This window comes from Limanda limanda, chromosome 12 (genome assembly GCF_963576545.1).
Source record: "Limanda limanda chromosome 12, fLimLim1.1, whole genome shotgun sequence".
Classification (NCBI taxonomy): domain Eukaryota; kingdom Metazoa; phylum Chordata; class Actinopteri; order Pleuronectiformes; family Pleuronectidae; genus Limanda; species Limanda limanda.
This window is the reverse complement of record NC_083647.1, coordinates 22,926,848-22,949,928: the sequence shown is the minus strand read 5'-3', so window position 1 is coordinate 22,949,928 and position 23,081 is coordinate 22,926,848. Positions and strand designations below refer to the sequence as shown.

Genomic DNA, 23,081 nt, shown 5'->3' with positions numbered 1-23,081 from the left:
GTGTTTTTTTTAAACCACAGTTGATAAAGAACAGCGTTTAGTTTTTGTGTTGTTCAAAGCAGATCTACCTCAGTGTGCATATCGAGCTGCACAGTAGTAAACTGCACTGTGCTCAGACTCTCTCAGGTCCACTATAAATATAGAACCATTCTTTGCTTTGTTTCCACTTAAATCTCCGGTGATATTGAAATACTCTTTGTACAATTTTTCGTAGTATACTTGGCTGTGCTGCACATATCCGATGAGTTTTAGAGCCTGGTCTGTGGGTGACTGCTGGTACCACAGCATCACTGTGTAGTCGGTCTGTCCGTGGGTACAGACGAGCTGCACAGCGTCACCAGCCTTTCTGAGGAGAGCGGAGGGACACTGGTGGACCTGAACCCCCAGAGAGATACCTGCTGTAAGCACAGAGGGACAGATCCACTGAAGAGGTGAAGGTTCACACAGTTAAAACATCACTTCACAGTGAAGCAGCTGTTACCTGTGAGGAAAGAGCAAAAGAGAAATCGAATCATCATGATGAGATCTGAGTTTCTCTAAAGTCATGAATGAAAAGTGGAGGTAGAAGTGAGTCTGGTTTAAAGAGGAAGTGAACATATACAAGAGGAGTGGCTCCATGTGGTTCATTTATATACAGTCTGCCATTCACCTGATTCCCCTGAAGATGTGTTGCTCTTTATTTATTTCATCACATAAAAAATTGCACATATCTGGTTTGAGAATAATACACAAAAAAGAAAAAGATGAAAAAAGATAAACTGCTACATTAACTTATGTTAAAATATAATTGTGTCAAACAAAAATCAAACCACAGAAGCAGGTGTCTGGCACCAGTGTATTCAGCGTCTCATCCAAAAGCATCCATGATAAAAGGTGCAGGGTTTTTGTTCAGTAGCGAGGGGATTTCTTTCAGTGTGCTTCACTTGCTGCACAGTAGTAAACTGCACTGTGCTCTTTTCTGACTGCTTTGATTAGGAGAGAACTATTCTTTGCTGTACTCCCTCCCAAATCTCCATTGATTTCAAAGTCCTTTTCATAAGACGCTTCCATTGTTGGTTCTTTGTAATACAAATATCCGATGAGTTTCATAGCTGTGTCTCCTGGTGAGCGCTGGTACCAGAGCATCTGCCAGTAGTCAGTTTTATCATGGCTGCAGGAAATCTGCACGTTGTCACCAGCGTTGGTGACGAGGTCAGAGGGAGACTGACGGACGTCAAGACCCAGACAAACACCTAGAAACAGAGAGAAGAAATAATCAGTGCTGACACTTTAAATGAAGTGGTATTCCTGAAGGGTTACAGTGATTACCAATGAGCCAAGAAAGCAGGAATACTGTTGTCATGTCGACTCTGTCTGAATGAGCACCGACTGACTCTGTGTGTCAGAGTCCTCTGAATCAAATCATCATTTACATCTCATTCTATCAATCTGTGTGTTCACCTGAAGAGGGTTTTTCTTTTAAGCACCAGTGCCACCTAGAGGAGGATGTAAAAGTCAGACCATTGTAGTTGGTGCTGTTAACCTGAATTCTGTTATGACAGATATTAATTGTATTTGTGTCAACCACATTCAAATCCATCCTCTCTCAAATATCCATTTTATCTCCTCTTTGTAGAAACATAGTGTGTTCAACCTCATCTAATCCATTAGTTTGGACTTAGGTTTTATTTGAACGATTTAATTATAAACTTTTTTATGAATCAAATACAAGCAAATATAAAGAACACGTATAAACAAAACAATTCAATTGTTTCTTGTGTTTTCTGGAGTCTGATCCGTTGTGTTTCTCTCAGCTTTGAAGCTGTGTCGTGGTTTTTCGTGCTGTTATCTGCTGCATCGTTTATGGAGGTTTTTGAACGACGGCTCTCTCCGTCTTTATTACTGTGTTGACTTGCTGCTCCAAAATATTCACCGCTGTCCTCAGGGTGCTTCAGGTTCTTGATATGTAGAAAAACAGTTTTCTCTCCATTTCCACTCATATTGAAGCGGCTCGAAAACTTTGACTCAATATTGGGTGTTTTAAAATAAACATATCCGATCAGCTTCAGGGAACTGTCTCCTGCTGAGCGCTGGTACCAGAGGATCCTGTCATAGCTCGGGATTTGATGTGTTAAGTTCAGGTTGACTTCTCCATCTGGTTTCATCAACAGGTCGGCTGGAGTCTGAAACACTGGTTTGTCATTACTGAGGTAAACACCTGTAAAGAGAGAATTCAGGCTCTAACTTCTTGTGACTAGTGGTTAAAAACATTTAGTGCACTTGGAATAAATTCCAGGGAAAGCAGCAGCAAGGAATAAGCAATCAATGAAAGTGAACATAAATATGACATCTCAGTTCTTCACTCCTGGGACCGATGAAGATTCATTTAGAAATGAAACTGTACAAGTGTCTTAATGAAGGAATGATACCCTTAATCCAGAACACAGTGATGATGGATGTGATGAGACGAGGTGGCGTCATGTTGAATATGAAGAACCAGCAACAGTCTCTGCTGTGCTTTGTGGATCAGAGGGAGGGAAGTGATGTAGACAAATCTGATTTATTTGCAGAGACGAGGTAATGATGTTAAACTCCCATGACAGACACGTTGACTGCAGGTGGCTGCTGAAGGTGTTTTTTCAAACCACAGTTGATAAAGAACAGCGTTTAGTTTTTGTGTTGCTCAAAGCAGATCTACCTCAGTGTGCTTGTCTTGCTGCACAGTAGTAAACTGCACTGTGCTCTTTTCTGACTGCTTTGATTAGGAGAGAACTATTCTTTGCTGTACTCCCTCTCAAATCTCCAGTGATTTCAAACTCCTTTTCATAAGACGCTTCCATTGTTACATCTTTGTAATACAAATATCCGATGAGTTTCATAGCTGTGTCTCCTGATGAGCGCTGGTACCACGGCATATTTGTGTAGTCAGTTCTATCATGGCTGCAGGAAATCTGCACGTTGTCACCAGGGTTTGTGACGAGGTCAGAGGGAGACTGACGGACGTCAAGACCCAGACAAACACCTAGAAACAGAGAGAAGAAATAATCACTGCTGACACTTTAAATGAAGTGGTATTCCTGAAGGGTTACAGTGATTACCAATGAGCCAAGAAAGCAGGAATACTGTTGTCATGTTGACTCTGTCTGAATGAGCACCGACTGACTCTGTGTGTCAGAGTCCTCCGAATCAAATCATCATTTACATCTCATTCTATCGCTCTGTGTGTTCACCTGAAGAGGGTTTTTCTTTTGAGCACCAGTGCCACCTAGAGGAGGAACTTTTTTGTTGGTGGTGCTGTTAACTTGAGTTCTGTTATGACAGATATTCATTTTTATTTTTGTGCAACACATTCAAATTCATTCCCTCTCATATATCCTTGTTATCTCCTCTTCTTGTAATGTAGGCCTGTCACTTTATATTAGAAATTTGTAGCAAAGTTAAATGCTCACCTTCGTCTGACTTCATTCGTGACTGATTACATTCAAACAAATGTTGTGCAGTGTCGTTGGAACTTGAGTATTTTCGAAAAACTGACAGCTCCAAACTATTTTTAGTTGTTTTCTTGCTGTATTCTTACATTTTTGTCCCCTGTATCGTCCGTGTGTCATAATGAATTGGAAAATCAAGGCTCAGGCTGGTTGTTGTAATATGATCATATCAGGCCATTATGCTTCTGTTTTTTTGTGCAACTTGAAAAGTATCTGCCTCACTGTAGCACAGAAGTCCACTCCACTGTCACCTGGTTCATCGTCTCTCACTGTGATGGATCTACTTTCAACGTCATTCTTCTCGGCTGAGAACTTGCCTTCGCTTAAATCTTCAAAGTCTGGCTGCTTCCTGAAAGGCACCGTGGAGATGATCAAACTCATCTTCCTCTTCCCTGGCCACTGTTGATACCAATACATTTAAAAATAACCGTTGTCAAGATCATGACTGAAGTTCATGTGCGCAGACTGACCCCTCTCTACCAGTAAACTTGAGGTTTGATGCATGTGTATCCTGCTAAAAGCCAAAAGGTTTAGTCAACAGAAGAGGACAGGCAGACAGTCGGATACGTGCAACACAGAGCAGAGAATCTGTGGAGGTGGTGATAGCTGATGTCATTTTGAACTGTTCCAGTGACGAGAGGGAGACGTTGGACAAAGCATCATCTCATCATCCAACCAGTCATGTGACCCTTTGTTTGCGTCAGCAGAGCTAGGCTCACGGAACACCTGAATGTTTCTTATCAGCTAGAATGTGTTCTAGCTCATGACCGACTGCAGTGATGCCAGTAGGTGGCAGCCTGAGTCTGAGCCTCACTACTGGTAACAGTTTTGTTTTTGACTCCTAGTGTGTAAGTTACATTACACGTTCTTTAACAAGTGTAACATGCATAAAGTCAGTTTTATCTATGTAGCAGCAGAGGGTTTAACAGAAGTTGTCTCAGGCAATGAGAAGCTGTGGTTTCTAAATGACTGTTTGTGGATCCTACGCACGACTTGATATTCAGTTTGCACCAGAGGTTGTTTAATGTGCAAAGTGAGATTCACGCAGCTAAAGGGATCATGAGGTTTCTGCTTTACTGCACATTGAGTTGCTTTATTGTCTCCACCAGCCTCTCTTTGGTCTCATTAAATAGTTTCTTATTGCATTTGATCAGTGAAGACACAGGGATCAAGTGGAATATCCATAGAGAAACTAATAAAACTTCAACATATACAAATATTGATGTTCAGCTCTCAATAATTAGTGTTTCCCACAGAATTAGTTTCAATATGTGGCTGCAGCTGCTGTTACATTGAATTAAACATTGGGAAATCAGCGTTTAAACCTTTTATATGTTATAAAAATATATAGTATGGACACAGCGGCACATCACACCTTCATTGAAAACGTGTTCTGCTGTTAGAAATTCTTAAACTGGAATATTCAAATTCAATGTAATACTATACTATAAAATAAATTATTGTTGATTTAATATTTGAGTATAAATACAAAATGAATGTTGATTTACAAATAAAGTCCGAGCTTTGAGGCTGAGAACACGTCTCGTCAGTCAGTTTGGCTTTTTACACTTTTCAGTTTGTTGTTTCCCAGCAGTTTGGATGTTTTGTTGCTACAGGTTTAATTTTTCATGAAGGAGTTTTCGGTCCAAAACAAAAAACCCAACGTGAGATGATGTTGTTGCTGTTGTCGACTCGCACACTTCTTCCTGTTTATGGGATGAGCACACAAACATGTTTTTCAAGGCAAAGCGAATTAAAACCTTCTAATGTGAACAGCTGTTGTGTGCAACACAACACGTGCTGGTTGGTTGTGTAGCTTCAGTTGACACAGAAGTGGAGGTTTTCCAGCTGTTAGCTCAGAGATGTGCAGTGTGGGTGTGGGTTCGTGCAGAGATGCAGGTGCACGCTCGGGGGCCGGAGGTTGTGGTGAAGTTAGAGGCTGCAGCTCCGTCATTTCTCAGCACAGAGAACGATGTGCAGGCTGCTCTGTGACCACATCCTCTCTCCTGCTGTCGCTCTCCACTCCTCTGCTCAGTTTCCATCCCCGGTTTGTCTTCTCACCAGCAGAAGCTCTGCTCTGCTTTTGTGCACAGAGGAGAGCAATAACTTCCTGTTGTTGTGTGGTTGACTCACACTCTTCACATTTACTTTGAGTCTCACAGTTTAAGTTTATACAGGAAGAAAACCACATTAAACTGTTTATAATTGTATCCTGAACAGAAAAGACCCACCCAAAACACAATCAATCAATGTAATTGAGATCATCATTTAAGTGAACTGGTGAAACTTCAGTCACTTCTCAGTTTGTTCAGTTTGCTCATTGGAAAAAACTTGTAATTTTCCATTATTCTCAGAAAACAAGCGGGTGTGTCAGCTGCTAAAAATACCTCACGCTATCTCCAGAAATAATATTTCCAGTGCTGATTGTAGAATGAGGAGTGACAGTGGTTCAACGGTTTACTTTATCTATTTCTTGTTTAATGTAATGTTATCAGCAGTGATATGGAGACGAAGGTGTCAGAGTGATCATGAACGTCCCGGCAAACTCTTACAGAGAATTAAAGGCCAGTATTGATTCCAAAGACTTTTATTGAGAATTTTTTTTTTTGCAAACAATTAGTTCACAACCAAAAACAAATACACAGAGAAATAAAAAACCTGATGCCAAACTATCTTGATTACAGTCATATATTTGAGTTATTGATAAGAATAAGCAAAGAGGCTGTTATCTACCCTGATTTATAAATGAGTAAAAATACACTGCAACATTCAGCTTTACAGAAATATAGCCACTATGTTTTATTCAGTTTTATTTACAGAAAGCAACCCTTCATTTTCCTCCCAGCTCAGGTCTCAGTTTTTCGGCTTTTCAGTTGAACTCTGCAACAGACACAAAGGAAACAACTTCCTGTGAGATGTTTTCATTTACATAATTAAACCTATGGAACCAGCTTCTGTGTCGGTCAAGCAGAAATGTTTTATTTAACAAACCTGTAGTCTCCAAACCAAAAAGGCCACGAAGGCTCCGTAGACGCAGCTCTTGACGATGAACACGCCGTAAGAGAGTTTGGCTTTCTGTGTGATCCTCAGATATTCATCTGCAGAAAGGTTCCAACATTGAGATGAGTGACATGATTCAAAGAGGAAACCTCCATTGTGTTGTGTCTGTGGAGACGGTTGATGTGAGCAGAAGTGAGGTGAACAATGAATAACTGAGTAATGTATTTACCTCTGGTCAGGACGACGGCTGGAGCTGGTAGAAAAAATAAGAAACGCATTAGACAAGAACAGAAGATTATTTAACGTGTTTGTCCAGATCAGGTTTAGGACATGAACGAACCTGTTTCACCATTGATTAGGGATGAGGAATAATTGGTATATCCCGTCCCATTGAAAAAACTGACGAAGCACTCAAATGTACTCTCGGGTTTGTACCAGTCTTCAGCAGAGACCCTCAGCTGGCTGGTGATTTTGTAGAAGTTGCCATCCCGCAGGGCAGCTTCGTCCGTTACTACACCGCTGGTGACGATGTGATTGTCAACCTGCCAGAATACACTGACATGGTCCGGGTAGAAATCACTGGCCACACACACTAAGGTCTTCTGTCTTTCATTGTCCAGAGGGTTTCGACACTCTTTTGCTGATGGTCTGAGCACCTCCACATTTGGTGGCTTGACTGCATACTCTGGTGGAGACAAAGACAAAGACATAAAACGATTCACTAAAAGATGAAACGTATAAGAAACCAATGTTAAACACCTAACTCTAAAATAGAAGATAAAATACCAGAATATTGAGGTTAAACACAAAAGCAAATATCAATAACATCACTTATCAAAAACTACCTCCAATGTTTGAACCTCCACATATTTAATTGCTCTATTTGTGTTAATTAGTTATATTTGTATAATAAGTCACAAATAATCTTCATCCTAATGATTATTTCACTTGATATATTTCTTTTACTTTTATCCTTCATTATTTGATTAATGTGATAAAACAAAACACTCAATTTTACATTGTTTTACAAATGTCATGGTTGTTTTGAATTATTTTAGTCCAAATGCTAAACTTCTTGTATAAAATGAGAACTGTCCTGAATAACAGAAAAACATTTATTTTATTATAACAAAGTCTGGTATGTTAACCAATTGTAACATTTTGAATCGATTTATCTTGTATAGATTTGACTTAATTCTGCAGTTCTTTTTACAACAAACCTCACAAAACCAGACATTGATACATTTCCTTAACAATAATCTTTGCACATTCAAGCTTAATGACGCTTACAAAACAAACACTTGGACAAATGATTTTTGAATTTGTTCTTACCTAACACTGTCAATTTAGTGCCGCTGCCAAAGTAAGCTGGATTGTAGTTGTTCACACTGATACAAGGCTACAGAGAAACTGCTCAACCACTCTGCACTGAAAGCTGCAGACTGTTTTTCGTGCTCTTTTATCAGATAAACTAAAACGTTTCACTGTGCACACAACACTTGAATACATACTAATGCCTTAATAGATTTGCTCTTCTCAATCTTAATCTGCCAACTTAGTGTTCATTTAAGAGGAGATAAAAAAGCATAACTTAACTGGTAGGATGTATAAAAGAAATACATGTTCATTTAATGTTTTGACAGTTTAGGCTATTTTTTCATGTAATTAAATAGTAATCTTACCTAAAACAGTGAGTTTAGTTCCAGCTCCAAAGTACGCCTCGGACTGGAAACTCACAGTAAGTCACAGGGCTGATAAGAGCTCGCTGTGACACTAATATTCTGGGCATTGAGCCAAATGTTTTTCTCCTGCACTACACTTGTGAACACAGACAAATCCTTTTTACCAGGGATAAACCAAATTCTGAATTAACCTTTGTCATGTCTAAATTACCACACTTACTTCACAGACTTCAAATGAAATGTTCAGGGACTATCTTCCAAACAAGGACTTTAATATTGACCTTCCACTAAGAGAATCGTGCACAGTGAGGTTGAATATTTGCAGGTTTTCTTACCTAAAACAGTGAGTTTAGTTCCAGATCCAAAGTAAGGCTCCGTGTACGAGCACAGAGACATTCAACTGCACAAAAACTCTTCCTCTTGCCTCTTTAAAGTGCCACTTTGAGATTATTACAACTTTTTCCCTCACACTGAGCCCATTAACAGCCATAACTGTGGTTTTATCATGATTATGTGATTGATTGTCACTCTCTGAGTAAATTCACAGTTTCACAAACATCTGAACAAAGTAAAATCTGACTTTAGAATATTTTCTTACCTAGAACAGATAACTTTGTTCCTCCACCAAAATAAGCAGCTGAAGAACCCGAGTCACAGTGAATCTAATCAGTGCTGAAAACAGCACAAAGTGCTACTTTTACTTTGTTTCTTTACATTAAATTTAGTAGTAAACGTAACCAACATGTAACATGCAATGCTCAAACCAACAAAAAAACCTCCATAGCACTACATTCCGTTTTTTAAAGTTTAGTGCAACACCAAAACATATCTGCTTCATTTGGCTTTAGTTTTTAAGAGCTGAATTCATGAGCATAAAGTTTTACTCACCAAGAACTGTCAGCTTCGTTCCCTGGCCGAAATAAGCTTCATAATTGACACAGCATTAAAGCTCGTCATCAAAAACCACTGAGCTGAACTCAAACTGTCCAGACCTGAGTACGTTAGGTTTCTTAATGCAGCATTTCAGTGACAAAGTTATTGCATTTGATCAATTTTAATAAACCTGACTCACCCAGAACAGTCAGTTTTGTCCCTTTTCCAAAGTACGCTTCGTTGAAGTTGTCACAGTGTAAAAATACTCTGCATGAAACTGTTGAGTCTTTGGAAGGTTTTTACTAATACCTCTGTTTATACTTGGATTCCAAAGCAATGTGACATTTATTAATATACAGTAATAAATTGAAATATTTACCTAAAACCGTCAGTTTGGTTCCTTGGCCAAAGTAAGCAGGATCATATTGGTCACAGTGTTGTCTGTTCAGCGCAATATTTAAGATTTCCTGACAACACTTTCTACTCCACTTCCACACCAACTTCTTTTGTTTTTAGGTTTGTTTTAGTAAAGTGATGTTGTGAAAGCTTAAACTTACCCAGAACAGTGAGTTTTGTTCCTTTTCCAAAGTATGCTTCGTTTAAGTTGTCACAGTGTAACAATACTGAGCATGAAACTGTTGAGTCTTTCTCCCTATTAGAGTCTTTGGAAGGTTTTACTAATACTTCTGTTTATACTTGGATTCCAAAGCAATGTGACATTTATGAATATACAGTAATAAATTGAAATATTTACCTAAAACCGTCAGTTTGGTTCCTTGGCCAAAGTAAGCAGGCTCAGTGTAGGTCACAGTGTTTCTCTGCTCACTTTTAACCTTACTTCCAAACCAGCTTCTTTTGTTTTTAGGTTTGTTTTAGTGAAGTGATGTTGTGTAAGACTTACCCAGAACAGTGAGTTTTGTTCCTTTTCCAAAGTACGCTTCACTTCCAGTGTCACACTGACTGTCTCCTTCACCAAAAAGTCACAAAACATCCCATAACATAAAGTTAGGACGCAGCCTAATAATCCAGAGAATGAAAAAGGTTAAATCCTAAAGGATGAGCTTCATCATTTCCAAATCTGCTTTGTTTTAAATAACCAAAGTTAAACAATCCTCCATTTGAATGAAATATATAAAAATGTAAGACTGTGATTCAGACAAATTCTTCATTGTTATCATCTTTCCAGTGCCAGTGTGACCTGACATCCAACACACCTTCAGAGTGTTGATGTTTTCTGCTCCATCGAGAGCCCCAGGTTACACACAGCCAGCTATACAATGGGTGTCAATGGGAGGAGGTTTTTGTACAGCGACTCTATGGGAATGTATCACCGTGGCCCCCTGTCCCCACGGTGATAAAACACTACACAAAAACCTGATGTCGTTTTTCTTCACTGTTTCCCACCCCCACCCAGAGTCTCCATATCTCAGTCTCCATCTCTCTGAGAGCAGCTGTACAGGTTGGACTCACTGACAGCTGAACGGCATCGAGTTTGACTGCTGCTATTTCTGTGTCGGCTAAGAAAAGAAGCGATTGCGGAGGGAACTGTTTTGTCTGTTGTGTTTATTTTAGCCTCTCAAAGGAAGTGACATCATACATGGTCACACCTCCTTATCCACCCATTTATCTGAGAAGAGACACATATGAATAGGGAGGAACATTCACTGATGTGACTGATACAGATGAGCCTCAAATTACTCGTTTGTCTTCTAATGTCGAGCTTGAAATGTCCTTTAAAGTGGGTGAAACCAGTAAAAGCCAATCCGGTCCCTTCAGCTCTATGAAGCACTTCTATGTCTTTAAGCGCAGTTTTCAACTTTTGGCTTTAAATGTATTATTGAAAGCTGTCGTAGCTATTGGTGGCAACAGAAGGGTTTGCACGTAACCAGGGATCAGGGTTGAGCGAAACAATTATATATTTCCAATAAAAGCTGGTTGAGACCAAAAACTGAGCTTAAAGAGAACTTTAGAACTTCTAAATTAATGCTGATATGTCAGCTGGATGTGGAGATGGGCAACACCTTTGCCAAAACATCTTTACATGGTGACAATATGTTAGGTTACGACTTGTTCCATTGCTCCCAAGTGGTCACAGAAATTTGTCGATGCAAGTTTAACAACAAATAAAATCTATATAATGACAGTTTAGTTGACACAACACCTTTTTATTTATAGAAATAAATCAGAATTTCATAATGACGTACAACACTACTGTTAATGTCTAACTTAACTTCCATAACTTCCATCTCTTAACAATTTAAATGATATTTATAGCAGCACCTGAAAAACATATCTTCTAACTATCTTCAAGACGTCAATGCTTTTCTTTTTGTCAAGTGAGTGGATAGTTTGTTTCCCTTTTTTTAATCGCAAATATTTTTATGTACAAATACAACATATCCACACAATTTCACAACTGGCTCATTAAATGATTTTGTAGTATTTGACAAAGTAGTACATTTTTATTTACTACCACACCCAAATGCAATCTCACATGAACCCTGTAGAGGTCAGCGTATGATCTCCTCTTAAACCTGATCCTGTTCAGGGTGAAATGCACTGAAATCAACCTCCAACATATTTTCACCTGCTCACTAATCTGCATTGATCGGCTCTGTTGGGTTGTATCACTGAGGCGTGGAGCAGCAGATCTTGTACATTCTGCAGGAATACAGGGAAACTTGCTTGTTTAAAAAACTACAGGGGTATTTTCACAATCGCAGCAAAAAGCAGACAATATTTTCTGTGTTAATCTGTAAATTGTTTCACCTCTGAAATGTTAACAGGCTGCATTTCAATATCGATTTTTTAGTTTTAACAACCACTCGATGTTTGTTACAGTGCAGTTAACATTCACACAGGGATTGAACATGCAGCTCTTTCAGTCATGCAGCTCATTCACATGCTGCTGAAAAAGTTGGCATGCGGCCTAAACAAGGCAGGAACCGAACCACTGACCGTCCAATAAGTGGACGACACAATTTAACTCCTGAGCCACAGTTGCCTCAAACGTTAGAATATAATATAAAGTGTCCATTATAAATCCTAAAATAAGGGACATCATTTATTTCTAATCACAACTGAGAAACTACAACCAATTATTTTCTAGCCTCTTTTACTCGCCCCTCCACCTGTTCTCTTCCTGGTGTGTTCCTGAGGTTGTTGTTCAGCTGCTGAGGCTTTCTCAACCACTGTGCTATTCTGGAGGCGCAGTAATACACAGCTGAGTCTCCAGCCTCAACAGGGTGTATCTGCAGAGAGGAGTTGAGCAGTGTCGGCCTTGACAAGGTGTACTTGTCTTCTTTGAAAGGAGCCTCAATGTTCGATGAATCTTTTCCAGGAGAACTTGCCACCTGTTCTAAATCCCCACTGTTTCTCTGTCTATACCAGAACATGTAGTAATATTGATTATCATCTTGTTCACACTGCAGCGTCACACTTTTGTCTCTGTCATGGCTGAATACAAACCGAGGCTGGAGAATTTTTACGCAGAAGGAGAAATCTGGAAAACAAGAAAACAACGACAACAAGTAAATGAACGAACAAACCAGGACGAGCAAAAATCTGATCGCAAAAGAAGTAGGATTTCTTTCACTGTTACTTAAATGTACCTACGAGAGAAGATTGTTACTGCAACCAAGAGTAAGATGTTCATTGTCACAGCGAAAAAGAATCAATGCCGTCTTCTTCTTCGACGATTCAACTGTTGTCTTGCTCTGCTGCCACAATCAAAACTTTTGAAATAGGCTCCTCCTCTTCCGTTCAGTTTTTTAGTAGAAACTCTTTCTCCTCATTCGTATTGTTTCAGAAGTTTTTTAAAGTTGAACTGTAAAATATCAAGACTCATTTGCATCATCTTGGGGATCATTGACTCTTCTCCATATAGCAATAGGAACTGTTTTAGGAGCCCAATAGTACCCCAGTGTGGCCGGATCTGTTTTCAGCACATGACTTCACATACTTATTTAATCTCTACAAACCAAACAAGCCACAGCTTCCTCCTGCCTGCATGTCGAATGCTAGAGTCTCACTTGGTATTTGTATGACTGCCAGGTCCGTTTGCATCACTGTGACTGGCAGCACAGTAGTACGTGCTGCTGTCAGTCAGGAGCAGATCAGTAATCTGAAGGGAGAAGTTGTTTTTTGATGCGGCAATAGTCGACTGGAAGCGTCCCTCACTTTGGTCATGTTCTTTGGTGAGAAACTCCACCTGAGCTGCGTAGTGGTTTTGTCGGTACCAGTACATGGTTTGACTGCCCATGCTTGACCCTGGACCCAGGCTGCACTCCAGCATCACTTTGTCTCCCAGGCGAGAGGCTTGATCTCCAGACTGCTGAACAACAACAGCCAGACCTGTGGCACATGACAAATTAATACACAAATACATGAAAACAGCCAGAGAAACAATCAGAGCACTTGTTAGACGGTACAGCCAAGATGAGAGAACTTTAAACCCACCGGATTGTAAAAGAAGTGACAGATAAATGACTGTGACGAGCATGTTAGTGAGGTGCAATGATACTGACTGCCCCCCCCCCAAAAAAAGTGAAGCCATAGAATCTCAATTGCCTCCTGGTGGCAGGCTGCAGTACAGGTCACAAACCCCGCCTTCTCTGTGTTATTGAATTGGACACGGACCAAACTGAAATGTCACATTATACGCCAAACAATTTTCTTATCACACTGACGAATGTCCAAGTGTCAATTCTCCTGTGATTAAAAACGGGATGAATCATCAGGATTGACACTGACTTGCGATTAGTTGTGCTTATGTATCAAAGCCTTAGTGTGTGTGTGTGTGTGTGTGTGTGTGTGTGTGTGTGTGTGTGTGTGTGTGTGTGTGTGTGTGTGTGTGTGTGTGTGTGTGTGTGTGTGTGTGTGTGTGTGTGTGTGTGTGTGTGTGTGTGTGTGTGTGTGTGTGTGTGTGTGTGTGTGTGTGTGTGTGTGTGTGTGTGTGTGTGTGTGTGTGTGTGTGAGTCTGTGTGTGTGTGTCTCCAATCACAGCTGGAGACGTCCTCCTTGTTTCTGCTGCTGCAGAAGAAACGCAGCTTCCTCCAGTGAGAGTCTGTGAAACGACACAAGTGGTTTATCATGCAGATGCACTAATCTCATGCACAGTAAAACCATCAGGGTTTTTAGTCAGGGAGTCTCATTGAACCACATCACTGTGTACTGGCAGCACAGAAATAAACAGCAGTGTGCGACAGGTTTGCCTTGTTAATAACAAGTGATCCTGTTGTGGTGCTTTCTCTGCTCAGCTTGAATTGTTCTTCAAACTGAGTCTCGTAGCTTTGGGGGCTGTTTGCATATCCGGACCCAATGAGGGTCAAAGACAGACGGTCCTGTCTCTGCTGATACCAGAGCATATATGGAAGGTTATTATCATTGTGACTGCAGTCGATCTGGACCACAGTGTTCTCCTTCACTATCTGGGGAGGAGACTGTTGAAAAGTAACAGCGCTCACCTGACCTGTGGGGGAAAAGAGCAGATTTAATTAAATATTATTAATTCTGACCAAAAAAACAAATATCTCAGTTTCACAGACAAAAAAATAGAAAATGAGTATTGATGGAATTAAAGACAAAATTCTACATCTTACAATAAAAACCGATGAAGAGCAAAACAAATGTTTGCACAGGTGAAGGCATCGTGAAGAACTGATGTGAGGAAAGTGCTGCTATGAGAAGAATAAGGCTGTGTGTCTGTTTGTGTGTGTGTGTGTGTGTGTGTGTGTGTGTGTGTGTGTGTGTGTGTGTGTGTGTGTGTGTGTGTGTGTGTGTGTGTGTGTGTGTTGGTTAATTCTTCCCCCCCTTCTCTTGATAAAAGCTTCATGCCATGAGCTGTGCCTCCCCCTGTTGGTTGAATCTATCCTCAGTTACTCGTCCTGTGTTTCAACAATAATCTTTTTTATTTTATTTTATACGACAAGTCATATACTCCTTAATTTTACAGAGCAGTTTATTCTTTATAATTTATTTTATAATTATTATTTATTCATCCTTTTCTCTTCACTTACATCGACTCAAGTGAAAACGCATTTGCAATAAATGTCCCTGATAACATCTCCACAGTGTGGTTGACATCCTTCCTGTCATTATTAATGTGAGTCAGATGCTGGGATGTTTTTGTCATAGACTCGGTGTCTGTCACAGCACTGTGTAGACTGGCAGCGCACAGATACACAGCCTCATCTTTCCTCTGAGCGCTGGTGATCTTCAGAGACCACTGCTTCTTCTGCGATATCTTTGCCTCAAAGCCAGATTTGAATCCTTCTTCATAGGTTGCAGAGCTGCCCACTACATAAACCATTAACTGAGGTTGTGTTCCTCTCGGCTGTTTGTACCAATACATATACTGATAGTCGGTGTCATTCTGGTAGCAGTGCATTTCTGCCGAGCCACTGGGAGACCTTGAGATGTACTGGGGCCACTGAGTGATCAGCACAGAATGAGAAACTCCTGAAATGAAAGAAAACAGAAAATATATCTATAAAGGCTAAAGTATAAATACTGTTTGAGTGAAATCAAAATGTTTCAACTCAAATGCTACAAATTATTAAAGCGTAGGAATATTTGTATTCAAAATTGAAAGAGAGATCATTGTGTTTTTGTCTTTATAGATTTTTACTTTACCTGATGCCCAGAGTAGAAAGAGAGTCAAGGTGGTGAAGCTTGGAATCATTTTGACTGTAAAGGAGGAAGAGAAGTTAATGGGAAATACTGTGAGTGAACCAAAAGTCTCTCTTCAAATCTGAAGGGAGGAAATGACATCAGAACCTGAACCCAACATGTGACAGAAGCAAAAAAAAAAACAGGGAAATAGCAAACACTGTTGAATACATGTATGTCCTGCCTCTGCGTGTGGCCATAGAAACTCCTCAGGTAGATTTAACTTTCTTTGTCGTGGCGTGAATGGTAAAACAGCTGTTTTCAAAAATGAACTTTTTCTTTCCCATATATTAACATATTGTCCTTGTCAGCGTCTTCTACGTGAATGACCGCTTTATTTCATCCTTAGATCCTTTCTTCTCTTTCAGTTTTGCTTCTGTTGCATGTTAGAAACATCATCAACGTGCCCACAACTGTCTTGTCAGTGTGTCATCATTGCTCCCTGAATGAATAAAAAAACATCCCAGTAATAATGAAGACTGTCACATGGTTTCAGTGGTTTCCTGTCTGTGTGCTGGTATCTGCTGGATCCTTATTGAGGTTCCATGTACGACAGCATCTCTGTCTTTATAACTGTGTGAACTGGCTGCTCCAAAATATTCTCCACTGTCTTTAGGGTGCCTCAGCTTCTTAATGTGAAGAAAAGCTTGTTTCTCTCCGTTTCCACTCACTTCAAAGTGGCCGACAAACGGTGGCTGGATCTTGAGTAATTTATAATTCACATAACCAATAAGCTTCAGAGAACTGTCTCCTGCTGAGCGCTGGTACCAGAGAATCGTGTCGTAGCTTGGATGTTGATGTGATAAGCTCAGGTTGACTTCACGGTTGGGTTTCACAAGCAGCTCAGCTGGCATCTGACACACTTGTTCTTCTTCGCAGAGGTAAACACCTGCAAAGAGATCATGAAAAGCTAGTTTAGCTGGAACTTAAACATCCTATCTCTACACTATAATGTTATTGAAAACATAACTGCTCACTTAGAGTGGATTGAAGTTCATTCTTCGCTCCATTTAAAATGATTATTTAAGAGTTATAAGTGTTGTCATGACTTCATACCCTTGATACAGATCACGGTCATGATGGATGTGAGGAGACGAGGTGGCGTCATGTTGAATAGTGAGGAAGCGGCTGGAGCCTCTGCTGAGTTTAGTGGATGAGGATGTGCAGGAAGTGAAGTGAGGTTGAAATACAGACAGCTGAAGAAGAACTGAAGTTTTGCTGTCATCTGGTATTAGAAGTGTGTGTTGTGTAGTACTGCATCGCGTGCCACTTGTATACACGTGTACAACTGCAGCTGAAACTACGAATTCTGACTGTGTGCTTGAATGGTAAAAACTTTATGGACCACGATAGCGTAAGTGAGCACATGGCAGATTGTACAATCTGCAGCAACGGAGCAAAACACAAAGTTGGTTTCATTATGACAGTGTGACGAGACAAATTAGTGAATGTTGGGCCTCTGGAGTTTATTTGGTGGGAAACTCTTTCAGGGTTTGAGAGTTTGAGGGTTTTTACTTTTCGTGACAAGCTGCTGAATGAAGAACGAAGACAAATCCGACAGACCACAAAACTTCAAAACTTTCTTAGGAGAGTGGGTTATTTGTGTTTGTGTGTGTATGTGTGTGTTTGTTTCTGTGTGTGAAAGGGTTTTATGTAAAGCATATAGGGGCATTGATGTACTGTGCTTTACTAGCTGCACAGAAATACGTTGCAGTGTGTTCAAGTGCTTTTAGTTTGATTATGGAAAGTGAACCATTCGTTGTGCCTCCATTTGGATCACCAGCTACTCTGAAGTGTTTATGAAATGGCTCTTCTATGGTGCTCTAATCGTACAGTTGACTTGCAATGATTTTCAGAGCTTCTTCCCCTGGTGACTGCTGGTACCACAGCATCACTCTGAAGTCAGACCGATCGTGGGTGCAGACGAGTTGCACATCATCACCAGCTCGTTTGAAGAGAGCAGAGGGTGACTGGTCGATCTGAATCCCGAGAGAAATACCTGCTGTCAGCACAGAGGGACAGATTATTGATTTAAGAAGTGAAGGCAAACACAGTAAAGTAAGTAATTAACAGTGAAGCAGTTGTTACCTGTGAGAAAAGTGCAAAAGAGAAATCTAATCCTCATGATGAGATCTGACTTGTCAGATATCAGGGTGTCTGTAGTGAACAGTTTTAAGCAGGAAACAGATACACAGATGCATTAAGGAGGCGTTGCTATAATAGCTAATATGATTACATCAAGCTCAATATAAAACCACAACAGCAGGTGTGTGAGTGTAGCCGATTCTGTCTTATTCCAAACCACAAAGGAAAAGAAAACTGTTTTATTTAAATTCAGTTGGAATTTTTGTCTGCATGTGTTGCTGGCTGCACAGTTTTTTTTTATATTACATTTTTTGACCGGGATAGTGTATATTTATATTTTATTTGTATCATGGCTACAGCAAATTTGCAATGTGTAACCAGGGTTAGTGACGAGGTCAGAGGAAGACTGATGGACGTCAAGACCCAGAAATCCACTTGTAAGAAAAATTTCTTTACAACTGTGTTTGACAGTCTTGTATATGTCAGTCATTGAAATCAGATCCCATCGATTGTCTCTGTTCAGGAAGAGGAACAAAACTCCTGCAAAGAGAGAAAACGGATGAACCTTGTAGAAACTATTGATAAAGTTTGATTACTGAACCAGCAACCATAAGAATGTGGGCATATAAGTTCCACATGATACTCTTTCATTAACACCTTTCTCTCCAAACCAGTTAACTGTCTCTGGGCTGCCTGTGTTGAGTTTGAGCATTTCTGCAGCTCCAGCACCACCTACTGGAAAGGTATATTAAAAAAACAACTTTTAATGCAACACATTTATTGGCCAGCAGTTTTTGTGCAGCTTCTAATACTTCTTCCATCACTGTGCTTACTGACAGCACAGAAATACACAGCGCTGTCCTCAGGCTGCACGTTCTTCACAGTAAGAGACCCGCTCTTGAAGTTCGGTCTGACGGCTGAATATTTGTCTGCAGGGCTCCTGCCGTAGTCTGGGTCCACTCCATAAAATGCGGAGACAATGAGGGTCATGGTCTCCCCATGGCGCTGCCTGAACCAGTACATCTGGTTATGACTAGCGTCTCTGTTGTGGCTGCAGTTCATCTCTGCAGATTTGGACACGTAACTCCAGCTGGTTGCAGGTAACTGGGTCACATGCTGGCAGAGACCTGTGCGGAGAAAATACAAAACTGAAACAATTTTTATAACCTTTTCGGTGAAAGAAGTTTATTCCAAATGTATTGCTCTATATTTTTTTTTCAGATTCATTGATAATTTCACGTGAAATCTGTGAATTAACAAAAAGCCCTATCTCGCAATCTTAAAATAAGTAGAATAAATGTGCTTTTCTCCTGATCTGCACCAACATTTTGTCAGAACCTTCCACCAAGTTTAGTGAAATTCCATTCAGTAATAGAAATGCGTAATCCTGCTTACAAGCACACAAACAGACAAGGGCAAAACCGTAACCTCCTTGGCGGTTCAAACAAGTCCTCTTTAAAATTACTTTTTGTTCATGTACCTTGAAGACAGAAAAACGAGACTGTAAATGTGATGAGTATTGGACCCATTGTACTGATTTAGATGAAATGAGTCTCAGCGGGCATACTGAATGTCTGAGGCTGCTCTTTATAAAGGAGTTGTGACGTGACTCCACTGAAAGGACCTCCTCTTACAATCTCTGATCTGTGAGAGGTTAGAATGGTTTACTCCAGGTGCAAGAGTCATGTGAGGTTTACTACAGAGATGAAAACTGTTTGATGGTGAGGTTATTGTGCTGAGGAGCACATGGTGTTGTCACTGTGTGACTAGCAGCACAGAAATACACTGCACTGCTGTTCAGGTTCAGTCCTTCAATTGTTAATGTGACATTCTGATCTTTCTTCCCGTTCCCTTCCATTTTGACACCAGATCCAGTCTCTCTAAATTCAGTGTCTGCATACATCTGTCCCAGGAACTGAAGCAGTTTGTTATTTATTTGCTTGTACCAGAGGATTCGATCATAGCCGGCAATACTGTGTGAACAGTAGATTTTGGCTGTTTCTGCTGGTGTCTTGTAAATGTGAGCTGGACGCTGCTGGACTTTGTGACTGAGAGAGGAACCTGTGGAAAAAAGATAAATGAAGCATCAGACAAAATACTAACACGGACGAATTTAAAAAGTGGGAAACATTATTCTTCACAAAATTTAACAGCAGCTTTGGTATTAGCTTTGGTAAATTAGAAAAAAAAGTTCTCAAAATAATTTGGACGTTACCTGAAACCAAAATATTGTTTAAAGTCACGCTGAAGATGAAATGAAACAGGACAATCATTTTGTGTTCTCTTGCTGTTTGGTTAAACCTTGTTGCAGTGGATCATTGTGTTTTCTTCAGTCCATCAGCAGTTACACCTCCTGTATGAGTCAACTCCCTCTTCTCTCAACTTCATAACTGTCATATCAACTCTCACCACAGTTCAGAGTAGCAGAGAGTACAAATACTGCCCCCTAATGAGAGGAGGGTGTGTGTGTAAGGGGCTGGGAGCTGATGAAAGAACCTCATGTGCAAGTTTTTGTACTGAGGAGCAGATGATGTGTTTCACTGTGTAAACGAGCAGCACAGAAGTACACTGCACTGCTGTTCAGGTTCAGTCCTTCAATTGTTAATGTGACATTCTGATCTTTATTTGCGTTCCCTTCCATTTTCACACCAGATCCAGTCTCTGAGAAATCAGAGCTACCGACCATGTATCCCAGGAGCTGAAGCTGTCTGTTATTCATCTGCTTGTACCAGAGGATTACATTGTAGCTGTCAATACTGTGTGAACATCTGATTTTGGCTGTTTCTGCTGGTGTCTTGTAAATGTGAGCTGGACGCTGCTGGACTTTGTGACTGAGAGAGGAACCTGTGGAAAAAAGATCAAGAAGGAATCAAACAAAAAACAAACACTGATGAATTTAAAAACTGAGCAACATAAAATGTCGCAAAATCTAACACAAACAGATTTGATAAATAAAATTAAAAGTTATCAAAATAATTGTGACGTTACCTGAAACCAAAATATTGTTTAAAGTCAAGCTGAAGATAAAATAATACAGGACAATCATTTTGTGTTCACTGGCTGTTTGGTTAAATCTTGTTGCAGTGGATCATTGTGTTTTCTTCAGTCCATCAGCAGTTACACCTCCTGTATGAGTCAACTCCCTCTTCTCTCAACTTCATAACTGTCATTTCAACTCTCACCACAGTTCAGAGTAGCATAGAGTACAAATACTGCCCCCTAATGAGAGGAGGGTGTATGTGTAAGGGGCTGGGAGCTGACAAAAGAACCTCATGTGCAGGTTTTTGTACTGAGGAGCAGATGATGTGTTTCACTGTGTAAACGAGCAGCACAGAAATACACTGCACTGCTGTTCAGGTTCAGTCCTTCAATTGTTAATGTGACATTCTGATCTTTATTCGCATTCCCATCCATAATCACACCAGATCCAGGCTCGAGGTTTTTCATGTTTGCATACATGTATCCTAGGAGCTGAGGCTGTGTGTTATTTATCTGCTTGTACCAGAGGATTACATCGTAGGTGTCAATACTGTGTGAACAGCTGATTTTGGCTGTTTCTGCTGGTGTCTTGTAAATGTGAGCTGGACGCTGCTGGACTTTGTGACTGAGAGAGGAACCTGTGGAAAACAGATAGAGAAAGAATCAGACAAAATACAAACACGGACGAATTTAAAAAGTGAAAAACACAAATCCTTACAAAAAAAGAACAGAAACAGTTATAGTAAAATGAAATAAAAAGTTCTCAGAATAATTTTCACGTTACCTGAAACCAAAATATCATTGAAAGTCACGGTGAAGATAAAATAAAACAGGACAATCATTTTGTGTTCTCTTTCTGTTTGGTTCCTTGTTGCAGTGGATCACTGTGTTTTCTTCAGTCCATCAGCAGTTACACCTCCTGTATGAGTCAACTCTCTGTTCTCTCAACTTCATAACTGTCGTATCAACTCTTACCATAGTTCAGAGTAGCAGAGAGTACAAATACTGCCCCCTAATGAGAGGAGGGTGTGTGTGTAAGGGGCTGGGAGCTGATGAAAGAACCTCATGTGCAGGTTTTTGTGCTGAGGAACAGATGATGTGTTTCACTGTGTAAACTAGCAGCACAGAAATACACTGCACTGCTGTTCAGGTTCAGTCCTTCAATTGTTAATGTGACATTCTGATCTTTATTCGCATTCCCGTCCATTTTCACACCAGATCCAGGCTCTGAAACTCCAGAGTTAATCAACATGTATCCCAGGAACTGAAGCTCTCTGTTATTTTTCTGCTTGTACCAGAATATTCGATTATAGTTGTCAATACTGTGTGAACAGCTGATTTTGGCTGTTACTGCTGGTGTCTTGTAAATGTGAGCTGGACGCTGCTGGACTTTGTGACTGAGAGAGGAACCTGTGGAAAAAAGATAAATGAAGCATTTAACTACAATATGAGGATGAACACTGTAAAAAACAGATTGAAATTGTCACTGGCAGTGCACCTGCAAGATTACATAGGAAAACAAGACATGAATAAAGATGTATTTAACATTTATGTTTATATTATCTATAAGCAGAATATAGTAAATGAACAGGACAATCATTTAGTATTTCCTGAGTGTTTTTGTTCCATCCCTTTGAGTTTAAACATTAAGGAACGCAGTAGTTTGAGATTATCTCTGAACATTATTTCATTACCTGAGACCAGTACAATATTAAAGGTCATGTAGAAGAGTGTGATCATCTTGTTGTCTTTCATGGCTGACTTTAGGAACGATCATCTGTGGTGTGGTGTCATGGCTGCATATGCTGCTCTTCTTAAGTCACACCTCTGTTTCCTGGTAACCCGTACACACACCATCCTCTTCCTGTGTCACCTCGTATGACTATTGTGCTGTGCTGTGTACTGAGGGGTCCACTAAGTGGCCCTAAATTCTTATTTTCTCAAACCATTGTTTTAATAGTCAAGAATTAACTTTCATAATAAGAGCTTTTCCAGCACTCTTGCTTTCCTGCTAAAATTCGGAGGGGATTGTGTTGAAAGGTTAATGGAATTAAAATGGGTCCATGTTGGATCAAGTCTGTGTAACTGTCAGGTTAGTTACAGAGATCTGAAGAGTTGTTGATGGGAGTGTCGCTGCAGTTTGTGACGTTTGATCCTGCAGCTGTATTCAAAAGTCTGGCAGGAAATCAAAAAGCAACTGGGAGTATTTATGATGCTGGAGGTCCCCCTAAAGCATGTGAGAGAGAAGGATGGAGGAGTGCTGGCATTGCACTGGGGTTTTTGTTCATCTACCCTGTGAGTGTGTGTCACTGTGTTCTCTGACTGC

The 23,081-nt window shown here is 40.2% G+C and overlaps 1 protein-coding gene and 1 gene segment (V, D, J or C); both read right to left on the bottom strand.

The window, feature by feature from the left end:
- Positions 1–6,115: 6,115 nt before the first annotated feature.
- Positions 6,116–15,720, bottom strand: LOC133015796 (M1-specific T cell receptor beta chain-like). Its single transcript, XM_061083068.1, has 7 exons — positions 15,656–15,720; positions 15,160–15,481; positions 8,150–8,199; positions 6,808–7,152; positions 6,697–6,720; positions 6,459–6,565; positions 6,116–6,347 (listed from the first exon to the last, which is right to left on the bottom strand). Exons 1-7 carry the CDS (start codon positions 15,702–15,704, stop codon positions 6,321–6,323), a joined length of 924 nt encoding a protein of 307 aa, XP_060939051.1. The 5' UTR covers positions 15,705–15,720; the 3' UTR covers positions 6,116–6,320.
- An 803-nt stretch (positions 15,721–16,523) lies between these two features.
- LOC133015040 (T cell receptor beta variable 29-1-like) lies at positions 16,524–22,510 on the bottom strand. The segment is given in 3 exon segments: positions 16,524–16,580; positions 18,614–18,903; positions 22,450–22,510. Coding segments are annotated over 3 exon segments (408 nt in total).
- Positions 22,511–23,081: the final 571 nt, after the last annotated feature.

Excerpts from the sequence above, each read along its gene's own strand:
- LOC133015796 (XM_061083068.1), bottom strand. The coding sequence starts at position 15,704 with ATGATTCCAAGCTTCACCACCTTGACTCTCTTTCTACTCTGGGCATCA. Across the intron at positions 15,482-15,655 it reads CTTTCTACTCTGGGCATCAG|GAGTTTCTCATTCTGTGCTG; the intron begins GTAAAGTAAAAA and ends CTTTCATTTCAG. Across the intron at positions 7,153-8,149 it reads AACTAAACTCACTGTTTTAG|AGTATGCAGTCAAGCCACCA; the intron begins GTAAGATTACTA and ends TGTCTCCACCAG.